At 40.5% G+C, this 11,543-nt stretch overlaps 1 protein-coding gene across 1 annotated transcript; it reads left to right on the top strand.

The window, feature by feature from the left end:
• The first annotated feature begins 1,289 nt into the window (after positions 1–1,289).
• LOC122646347 (RNA-binding protein 34) lies at positions 1,290–9,354 on the top strand. The gene is made up of 6 exons (XM_043839894.1): positions 1,290–2,076; positions 2,162–2,220; positions 3,045–3,114; positions 3,235–3,360; positions 3,471–3,599; positions 8,728–9,354. Exons 1-6 carry the CDS (start codon positions 1,306–1,308, stop codon positions 9,205–9,207), a joined length of 1,635 nt encoding a protein of 544 aa, XP_043695829.1. The 5' UTR covers positions 1,290–1,305; the 3' UTR covers positions 9,208–9,354.
• Positions 9,355–11,543: the final 2,189 nt, after the last annotated feature.

Here is an 11,543-nt window from a genome sequence, read left to right on the forward strand (position 1 = left end):
TCTCTTAATCTTCAAAAAACCATTTTGCACATAGGGATACCAAACCCATTTCTTCAAAAAACCATTTTATGTCTATTGGTTACCAAACCATTTTTATATTTTGATAAAAAATGGTTTTCATTAATGATTTATATTAAATAGGCAAAAATCAAAATGAAAAATGATACCAAAAAGACCCTAATAGAACATGAATTTTTTTTTTTTGGAGAAAGGACGCCACCCGGTCGTGCTAGACATGTTGCCCTTGTGCCCTAACACAAGGGCACGTGAAATGACTATCGCACCCTTGATCATTTTCGGGGTTCCAGGGGGTGCGGTGGTCATTTTACGCGCAACTGTGTCAACGTTTATAGGTGGCGTGCGCTGTGCGACTAGGGGGGGTGTTCTCTTTCCCTTTTTTTGGGTAAGACATGAAAAGAGAAAAATTCTTTGTGGGGGAGTGTATGCCCACGCCCAGACATAGTGGGAGCGAAATGACCGCCCCACGCCTCTGAAAATAGGAAATCCCTCCCCCAAGATGCCTCTATGCCCCCTCTCATTGCCCTCGCACGTGCAAGAGCCACACTGCCCAACAGAGAATGGTCTCCCAACATGAAAATACTTTTCAGAAAAAGAGATTCATGCACGTCACCCCCTCCCACTGAGTTGGGATCCCATTCTCATACAAAATGTACGATAATGAGTGAGCTGCCCAAATAGCATCTATCATGTGGGGCCCACTCATGGCATCCATCTTGCTGTCGGGATGTGTGTGACACAACCTAGCCGTTGGATGCTTCATTGGGCTCTCCACTCAGTAAAGAGAGATCCCAATCATGGTGGATGTCATTCAAAGACTTACACCCATTTCGTACGTTCTTGTATGAGAATGAGATCCCGCCCGATTGAGCTCCTCTCCAGGGAGCCCAGCATGCTCAGGGAACATCCAGCCATTGGACTGTGTCGCACACATCCCTAGGTGTGTGCTAAAATGTGTGTGGCACAGCCGAACCCTTGGATGCCCCTTGGGCACTCTGGGCGCTGAACACCTTGGAGAGGAGCCAGATCCGATCCCGCCTTTTAGTGCACGATTCTTCAAATATTAGGGGAGGGTTTTGATCATTTCGACCCACGTTGGTCTCCATCTCACGGTTATATGTTCATGCAGTGCCGTGTACGGTGTACATAAACTTTGGGCTTCTCAAAAATAAAATTGCCATTTTGCCGAAGCTTTTGAAAGGTAACATTCTCTGCTTAGAAGCTAAAATTCGTTTCTCCTCCTCAGACGCAAGCCTCCCTCTTTCTTTTCCTGCGCGGCGATTCAAAATGGGAAAGAAACCAAAGGAGCAAACGCCTAAAGAGAATAGCCGGAAGGAAGAGGTCATCGGTTCTACTCCCGACATCTTCAAAACCCTTCTCGGAGACATCCCCGAAGAGGGTAGCTTCTCTCTCTTCACCTCCAACAACCCCTTCCGTCGCAAACCCGACCAACAACAAATAGGTTTAGGGTTTGCTTCAGCTGAAGCTTCTCAAAACCCTAAAACTCCAAACCCAGACAACGATGGCGATTCCCAGATTGAGTCGAAGAAGAGAAAGCGACACAAAGAAAAGAAACCAAATGCTGATGCTGTCGACGATTCGATAGATAATGGAGGTTCGAAGAATTTGGAAGAGAAAAAGAGGAAGAAATCGATAGAGAGAAACCTTAATTCGGACGTTGATATGGTCGACAATGGTACAAATGAGGAAGAAAGCAAGGATGGTCTCCATGTTGAGGTGGGGAAGAAGACGAAGAAGAAGAGGAAGAGGGATGAGGTTGAGGAGGAGTATGAGAGGAGGAATTATGGAGTAGTTGAGAAGGATGAGAGTGAAGAGGTGGGTTCGGGTAAGAAAGGTGTGGGGGAGAAGAGGAAGAAGATGGATGATCCTGAGGACTTGTTGGTTTCAAAGGAAGGTTTTGATGACGAAAGCAAGCTCTTGAGGACTGTTTTTGTTGGGAATTTGCCGTTGAAGGTGAAGAAGAAAGCGTTGTTGAAGGAGTTTAGCTGTTTTGGGGAGATTGAATCAGTTCGGATTCGGTCTGTGCCGCTCTTAGATGTGAGCACCCATTTCACCCATCTGTTATTGTGCTTTGGTTTGTAAAATGTGATATTTTCTTACTATTTCTAGTTCTGCTTATCAGAGCAAAATACCCAGGAAAGGTGCAATTTTGAAGGGAAAGATAAATGAAGCCGTGGACAGGTTTGTTTTTTGAATCCTAGCATGAATATTTACTTTGCTGCTATATTTCTTCCTTTTTTATATATGATATGTTCATCTATTGACTAATGTCAAATGCATTTCCTGTCTTGGGCAATCCAAATAGATGCCCGACAATGCAACTTATCTCTTATATCCAATCATCACTTAGCTGAGCCTTTTACCACATTGTGCAACTTATCTCTTATATTCAATCATCACTTAGCTGAACCCATAGCAGTGCTTTCGGTTCAGCATAGGGCAGAGCCAATAGGAGGTCATGCAAGGAATTTTCTCCTCTGCCTGCCCTATTAGCTCATACCCCACCTAAGCTTCTTGGCTTCTGGTGCTGGGGCTGGTGATTATTCCAACACAAACTCTCTGAACTTCTCCAATCGTTGCTGACCGAAAAGCCCTGCTGAAGCCATCCTAAATATCCCTGTAGTCAACATGTATAAGTTTGTCCTGCTCTTTTAAACTCCGAAGCAGTGTTTTGGTTCATCATAGAGCAGAGCCAATAGGAGGCCATACAATGAAATCTCCTCCACTGCCTGCCCAAAAACCTCATACCCCTCCCCACAAAGCTTCTTTGCTTCTTGTGCTAGGGCTGGTGATTATTCCAACGCAAACTCTATGCATTGCTTCGAACTTTGCTGACCTGAAAGCCCCGCTTCTAAGCTTGAGAAGACATTCCAAATGTCCCTGTAGTCGACATGTACAAGTTTGTCCTGCATTTTTAGGTGCTTATAGCTGGTCATGATTTATTCTGTAATTTCTTCTTCCATTGCCATAATGTTGGTTAATATAATAAAGCTTTGGTTTTGCAGTGTTCATGCGTACATTGTTTTCAAAGATGAGCAGGTTGCACAGTCTTCTTTGACCCACAATATGGCAGTGGTATGGTTGATCTCTCTTTTAACGGGGAGTGCACATTTTGCTTGGTTTGGGTTAAATTCCATTGTAGTTTTGAAAAATGAAGATATTATGGGTAAACTGGTCTTTTTTTTTTGGATGCAGGTTGGGGGAAATCATATACGTGTTGATATGGCATGCCCACCTCGTAAGAAACTGAAGGGAGAGAATGCTGCACTTTATGATAGAAAGAGAACTGTGTTTGTTGGAAATCTCCCATTTGATGTGAAGGTTATTTACTCATGAATAGTTTGCCCATATTTTTAGTGTCTGAAGAGTTAATTCTCATTTTTTTTCAAGCTCTGTTTTCATTATTGAATCTGTTTCTGCTTTTACTGCAGGATGAAGAACTTTATCGGTTGTTTTGTGGGATTAACCAGTTGGATTCTAGCATTGAAGCTGTCCGGGTTATCAGAGATCCTCATACGAGCATGGGGAAGGGCATTGCTTATGTCTTGTTTAAAACAAGGGTCTGATTTTTAGCTCTGTAATGCCTATTTGTCTATGCATTATCTTTGATTATTATCTCTATATTACTTGTTAGTATGGCTATATTAAAGATGCTGCACTTCTCCCCCCCTTCCCCCCCACCCCCCCAAACAAAAATATATATATACAATTACAGCCACAAAAACCTCTTAGTGCTGTCAATTGAATCAGAGGACCTTAATGTAGGGGAAAAGATTTGATTGACAAAACATGAATCTGAATTGTTTATCACTCAGTAGCTATGGATATCAAGAGACAGATAGAAGGGGGTGGGGGGGGTGGGGGGAATGGCCTTCCAGTCATTGGTGGATCTTCCCTTGAACCAGTCACAGAGCTCTCAGCTGAATTGTTTAGGTTCTGGAATTCCATCAGTTTTTTTTTTTTTTTTTTTTTTTTTGTTTGGGGTTGGGGGGGGGGGGTGGAGGCTTCGGTTCTAAGGCTAAAATGTGGTGTGGGGTTCATCTCTCTTGACCAGTTCAGGTTCAAGGGAAGGGTGATCGAGAGGGCCAAAACTTTAAATCTTTTCTCTATGGTGGGAGGTTTACTTGAACAAAACATAAATGTTAATAATTTATAACCTTATTTATGTTATATTTCATGCTTACAGTTTCCTCTGGGTGGATCCTTTCGTCTGTAGTTTGTCCCTGAATCTCTAGGATTTTCAGATTCTAATATTTTGTTGCCAAAAATGCTGTATTCAGGACCTCAGGTAGTAATGTTAGGGGGCTCTGTGTTATTTTATTTGTTGGATCTTATCCTGTTGCACATCCAATTTTTGAGTCCGAATCTTTGAGATGTTTGAGTTGATAGTTTGGTGTGCATTTATCCATATCTATTTTAGATATGGATAGCACTTTAGGTCTTTGATGCATTCAACTACCCTATTAGGACAGATTTAGGAATTTAACACAAGACAAAATTGCAGTGAATCAGGACTACAAAGTAATAGGGCAGAATAAAGAAAACCAGTACCTCAATAACCAGCCAGCCAATGGGACTGAAAATATGGTCGGGTAATGGTTTAACACTGCTGTAGTTGTGCCTTAAACATCAAGGAAAACCAATGGTCAGATTAGGAGTACTGAACTTGAACAGAAAATAGAGCTTCAAAAGCTCTTAGAAACTGATGCAGAATGGGGTTCCAAAACCTGGTTTGAATTGGTTATGGGCCCACCTGGATACTACACAAGCCAAACTACAAGTAGATGACAGTTCTGTAATTAATAGAAATGAAACTAACAAAGAAAAGGAGCAATTCATGGGTAACAGTAAAATTGTATGGAAGGGGCAAACTTGGAATGAAGACTAAAATAAGAACAAGCTAGAAATGAGGAAGAAGGGAGAGGTATTCTTGGTATTACTTACTAAAAAGAGGGTTAAAGAAACAACCCACGATGGTTGCCTTCAACCTTCGAACCAGCCAAACTATCCTGAAACCAGTGGGAATCTCAGATTTGCGAATGAGAGGATTCACTCGATTCACCACCTATGGAGTCGAACTCCAGAACAAGACTCCTGACCTATGGCCCTATGAACCCTAGCAAACAAACAACTGGTTTAGTAGCTTGAAGATCTAAAGAATTCTGCTGAAACACTGAAGGGCGGTATTCTCAGAACCAGTTCTGATTTCTGGCTATGGAACTCACAGCAGGGGCATATATGGATATAAGATTTAGGCGTTTCAGCCTTTTTAGGGTATGCAAGTAAATCCCAAAAGATCAGTCCAAATCCTGGAGGGGTTACAGAGTTTTGACGTTTGCTTCCTTAGCCACACAGTACCTCTAACAGAGAAAGAAAGGAAAACAGCAAGGGTCACAGGTAAAGGGGAAAGGAGAGAAGAAGAAAAGAGATGAGAGGGAAAATATCAGAGGAGATAGAGAGAGGGAGGGTAGAGAGCACACATCCACAATCGGTAACTCACAGGTAAACCCATCCTCCACATTCAATTCAATCCAAATCTGTCTATGGTAACGTTGGGTACAAATATATAGAAAAATAAAAAGAACTAAAACTCCTATTGAAACTCTAAAACCAAATAGAATCCAAACCAACCAGCCTATCTCCTACGACTCTGACTTTAACTCTAACACTACTACTACAATAAAAAGATAATTAAACAAATAATCCCAACATATAAATTAATAAAATTCTAAAATGTCCTGGTGGACCAAAGACCCAACTTTGTATCTGGTTCATCCTCATATGGGCTCTCCAACATGTTTGGGCCGGTCCAAGGAAGTGTTCCTGCATCAACTCCATCGGTGTTGAGAAAACTCGACCTCGAGTTTTATAAAGTGAGAAGATCAGCATCATTTGATCATTGTCCACAATCATCATCTTTGATGGGGTGATGATCCAGCTCATCTCACGTTCTCCTGATGGTCATTAGAAATGACATCCCTCCAATTGGGATTTGATCGTTGGGTTTTACAACTTTAACTCCTTAGCTTCAACCTTGATTGAACCGTTCAATTCATCTCGATCATCACTTTCATTGTCCACCTTTTCTGCCACCTCTGATCCGTCATATGAAGATTCTATCATACTTTGACACCTTATCATAGAAGCGGTTAGTATTATTAGTAAGTTCTTGAAAATCCGCTTGGAGATCCCCCAAAACTCAATTCGAAATGCAACAATACATCTTCAAATCACTTCATAAACCTCTGCAGAAGAGCAAGAAAATCATAGTTGATCGTCATCGGAAATAGAGAATTTCGGTTGTAATACCAATTGATGCAGATTGGGGTTCCAAAACCCGATTCGAATCGCTTATGGGCACACCCGGGTACTACACAAGCTAACTACAAGTGGATGGCAGTTCTGTAATTAATAGAGGTCAAACTAACAAAGAAAATGAGCAATTCGTGGGTAGTAGTAAAATTGTATAGAAGGAGCAAATTTGGAATGAAGACTAAAATAACAAGAAGCTGGAAATTAGGAAGAAGAGAGGGGTATTCTAGGTATTACCAAAAAGGGATTAAAGAAACACCCCACGATGGTGTTGTCTTCAACCTTAGAACCAGCCAAACTATCCTGAAACCAGCAGGAATCTCATATTTGTGAATGAGAGTATTCACTCGATTCAACACCTATGGAGTCGAAACTCCAGAACAAGACTCCTGACCTATGGTCCTATAAACCCTAGCAAAAGAACTTTGCTGAAACACAGAAGGGCGGTCTCAGAACCAATTCTGATTTCTGGCTATGGAACTCACAGAAGGGCCTTATATGGATATAAGATTTAGGGGTTTGAGCCGTTTTAGGGTATGCAAGTAAACCCCAAAAGATCAGTCCAAATCATGGAGGGGTTACAGAGATTTGACGTTTGCTTCCTTAGCCACACAGTACCTCTAACTGAGAAAGAAAGGAAAACAGCAAGGATCACAGGTAAAGGGGAAAGTAGAGAAGAAAAGAGATTGAGAAAAGAAAATATCAGAGGAGAGAAAGAGAGAGAGAGCACACACCCACAATTGGTAACCCGCAGGTAATCACATTCAATTCAATCCAAATCTGTCTTTGGTAAGGTTGGGTACAAATATATAGAGATACAAAAAAAAAAAAGAAATAAAACTCCTTTTCAAACTCTAAAACCAAAATAGAATCCAAACCAACTAGCCTATCTCCTACGACTTTGACTTTAACTCTAACTACAGCTCCAATAAAAGATAATTAAAAATTGCAAGGAACCCCAAATTATAAGGTTTATAAAACCCTAAAATATCATACTGGACCCAACTTTGTATCCAGTTCATCTCCATTTGGGCTTCCCAACAGGTTTGGGCTGGTCCAAGGAAGTGTTCCTGCATCAGAAACACCCATGCTGGACCTGATATGCTTTCTGGAACTTAAGAAGATGAAAGAAGAAGGCAGAAAGATAGGAAGGGTATGAGTGTATGACTTTGGAATCACCATCAAAGCTTGTGGGATTGGACTCACCACCAAGGGCTGGAGCTGCATCACTACAGTCCAAGCACAGCTTCACCATTGACCAAAAGAGGGAAAACCCGATTTCTCCGTAACTCCAAAATGTGGGTGGCTGTGTTCCCTTTGCTTTATTTATAACATGTGTTGTATTACAAAGTAACTCTAAAAGATGGCAACTCTTTTAGAAAAAAGATCTAATTGCTATGACACAAAAATAAATTAATTGAGGGACAAAAGGGGATACATGATTATCCAAGTTTAAGTGGATACATGATTATCCAAGTTTAAGTGGATACATGATTCCCAACTTAAAGTGGATACATGATTATCTAAGTTAAGTTTTCTGTTATTCACTAAAATGATATAATTTTTTCCAGCCAAGCATTGCCTTCGTTTCTGAAACCTAGTTTTCATGGGGTTGGAATGGCTTCAGTTCAACTTAATTGATTTTGCATATTTAGCCTTGGCTGTAGTTTTGCTCAGTCAACTTCATATAGTTCGTGGCATAAGCAGTCTAATGTTTTGCAACCAATCAGGGGGGAATAGAACATATGTATTATTTTACAGACCATTTTTTCTCTTGCAAAAATAAACAGTTGGCTGTGACCTCCCATGATGCTTACATAGAATTGAATAACAGACCAAGTTACAAAGCAGTGATATATGTTAGTGCTCTAATTCATAATGAATGATTGCTTCTAGCATAAGCTCTGCAGTTACCTGAGTTTTGAACTTTTGATGCCACAAGGCCTTCCTTTCCTCTTTGGATGCTTAATATTTTACCTATAATGAATAATCTGCCCCTTAATTGAGCTGTAGTTCTAGGATGTATTGCAGATCTTGGGAGAATAATCAGTTTTGGTTGTGGAAGCTTCTGTTCATTGCTTAGACTAAAATGGGTGTGGGATTTCTTGTAGTTTGGCCCATATAATAGATTTGTGGTTGTTTGGATATCGAAGTGGTGAAATGTGTTCTTTCATGGACTATAATAAACTACTTTCAGCCCAGATGTCCTATATGCTTCTGAATCTCTTTTCCTTTTACTTTTTTCTTTTTTTTTGGGGGGGGGGGGGAGAGGGGGTGGAGTTGGTTGGTTGGTTCTTGTCAGTTTACTTTTTTCTATTCTTTTGTATTCTTCTGATAGTTCATGGAGTGATGGCTGTTGGCATTCGTGACATGCAGGATGCAGCCAACATGGTTGTTAAGATGAAGAACTTGAAGCTCCGAGACCGTGACTTGAGGCTCTGCCATGCCAAATCTGATGTGACACCATCAAAGAAAAGAAATGCATCCCCTGTATGGACAGATAGATCCTCTTCGAAGAGATTGGCTGTGACTCCTAGTGAGAATTCAGCTGATGGAAATAAAAAGCCCAAAGCAAAGGGTGACCTTTCTTACCAGGGCCTGCGGGCAAACAAAGCAGGGGTGCAGAAGAAAATGAGTTTCTCTCCAAGAACCATTGAACAGGGGAAATTTCAGTCTAAGAAAGGGCCTGAGAGGAAAGTACGTGAGATCAAACGACCTGCAGTTGCTGCCAGGAAAACGAAGGCCCTTGGCACGAAGGATGGGGGATTGTCCAAACAGGTAGGGAACAAACGAAAGCTGGGAATCACGACGCCAGGGAACTCCCCCAAGAACAAGAAAGCTAGGAAGATCAGGTAGGAATGAAGTGACTTTGTTAACTTCTTGATGTATTAGTTCTCTGATTATGTAAGTCTTCAGAAGTAAGTTTTAATTATCACCTTAAGTTGGAAACCCAGGAGGTTTTAATTGTATATCAAGAGGCTCATGATTTAGGGTGCCTTTTATTATTTTGGAAATCTTTGTATCGTCTAGATATTTTTGTTTAATAAAAAGTGATTTTTAACAATGATCTCTTGCATTTTTACCTTTTTGCACTTTGAGCCTTGAGGGTAAAACAATTGGATTTCATGTCTTGATTTTTATTTTACATTTTTTTTTGGGTTCTTACCCTGTACATCAAAACAGGATTCTGGATGGGCATAGCTAGTTTTGTCATATGGAAGTTTGGCTGAAACTTGAATTGTGAGCAGGGACCTTGGGATCTACTTCTGCATAAAGTTTCAAGGGTCCGTCCAGAAAATCATTTTGACGTGCCTGTTCTGTCAAGCCGTTTGTTCTTTTTCCATCTGTATTTCCTAATATCAGACATTCTATCATTATCTTTAGTTTAGAAACAAATGTTCTTGGTCACATCCAACTGGAAAAAACTTACTGTCAATGACTTTTTCTGCCTTCCACATGTTTTTGAAGAATGCTATAAAGGACTTGCGCGACCGCTGCAGCAGGTTTACTAATTCTCCTGCCGGCTTTCATTCCCATTACCCGATTGTATCTATGCATTCATTGATGGTGCTTAGAATGTCTTCTCATAAAAGGGGATAAGGCCTTCATTTTTGAAGATGGAGCTGGGAATTTCATCACTGTAAAGTGTTAAGGTTTGCTTGGGGTTCTCAGCTACTGCTATGGAGGTTGAAGCGATTTGGGGTGCTATCCTCTTAGTTCAAAGCTTACACACTACCTCTCCTATTGTCCTGAGACTGCTTGCTTGTTATCTTGGCACTTAACAAGCTGGATTCTTCCTTGGATTGGGTACCTCGCAGGCTTGTACAGTCGCGAATGATATACTGCCGTTCAAGTAGTTTCTTTTGTCTTGTATTTCTTACTCATGTTTCTCGCAATGTAATTAAGGAGACCCATTGGTTAGCAAAAGATGCTTCTTGTTTTTCTTTGTTCCAGGTTTGGTGGTATTATTCTCTACCCTCTTTTCTTCTTTGTTCTACAGTCCTGCCAGAGTTTCTCTAGGGCTGATTTCATATAAATAAAATCTCTGTTGGAAAAAAAATTAAAAAATTTGCAATATCGATCTTTGTTCATGAAACGTCACTCAGTCCAAGTAGCATCTCTTTGCTGAACCAATATGCATTCAGGCACAGCTGCTGAGCTGAGCCGGATGAGCAGAGAAAGATAGTCCTGGTCAACTGAAAAAATGGATCTAGGTCTTATAGAAGAGGCATAGGCATTGTGACACATTTTAGTTGATATTAACTGGATTTGTTAGCCTGTTAAGTAGCCATTCGTTCCTGGCTCCCTAGTTCTTCCAGTTGAAACTCAGTAATTTTTTAGTAAAACATATTGGTTGCAAGGAAGTTGTAAAAGATTAAAGAGCATTCAACAAGTTCTGTTATAAGTTCGAAGCATGGATAAAAAACTCGACTGAAACCTGTCAAAACAATCAAGTTGTCTCAGTTTCGACAGGTTTTGAGATGAATTACATGATAACTTTAAAAAATCCCAAAACTCGACATGGTTTCGACCGTTTCGTCAAGTATTGATCGAAACCGTTGCTTTCGGTCGAAACTTGATCGAACCGATCGAAACCATAGCCTTTTGAATACCTTTTTGAAGGTTTTGGGTTATACGCTTTTAAGCCCCTCTACTTTTTGAAGGTTTTGGGTTAGACCAACAACCACGGAAGCAAAACCCAGAGCCTGTTGTAGAGAAAAGCTTGTTTAAACTAGCCTGGGGATGGAGGAAGTTCCTCTTCTTTTAATTTTTGAAGGTTTTGGTTATACGCTATTAAGCCCCTCTACTTTTAATTTTTGAAGATTTTGGGTTATACGTTCTTCTCCATGGAATTGCAAAAGGGATTTAATTTCTCACAGAGAAGGAAGAAATTGATTTTGCTAATGTTCCGTTTCAGAGTAGGGAGATTATATGAACATTAAAGGTAGTTAAAAGCAAAGAAAGATGACCAGAAAACAAAACAGTGATGACAGATCTCTCACCTTCAAAAGCTAGATTAAGCTTGTAAAACTCCAGGTCAGACTTTAATATTTTTAGTAAACTAATTACCTGTAAAACTCCAGATCTTCTGTTCTCTCTCTGGGGACATGGAAGTCGTGGTCTCCACTTCCCCAAAATAAACCTATACTGTATTTTGACACAGTTGAAGACTAGACAGTCACCCACCTCTC

Source organism: Telopea speciosissima, chromosome 11 (assembly GCF_018873765.1).
Source record: "Telopea speciosissima isolate NSW1024214 ecotype Mountain lineage chromosome 11, Tspe_v1, whole genome shotgun sequence".
In the NCBI taxonomy this organism is placed as follows: domain Eukaryota; kingdom Viridiplantae; phylum Streptophyta; class Magnoliopsida; order Proteales; family Proteaceae; genus Telopea; species Telopea speciosissima.

Coding starts and splice junctions, on each gene's coding strand:
- LOC122646347 (XM_043839894.1), top strand. CDS start 1,306: ATGGGAAAGAAACCAAAGGAGCAAACGCCTAAAGAGAATAGCCGGAAG. Junction 3,115..3,234: donor TGACCCACAATATGGCAGTG/GTATGGTTGATC, acceptor TTTTGGATGCAG/GTTGGGGGAAATCATATACG. Junction 3,600..8,727: donor ATGTCTTGTTTAAAACAAGG/GTCTGATTTTTA, acceptor CGTGACATGCAG/GATGCAGCCAACATGGTTGT.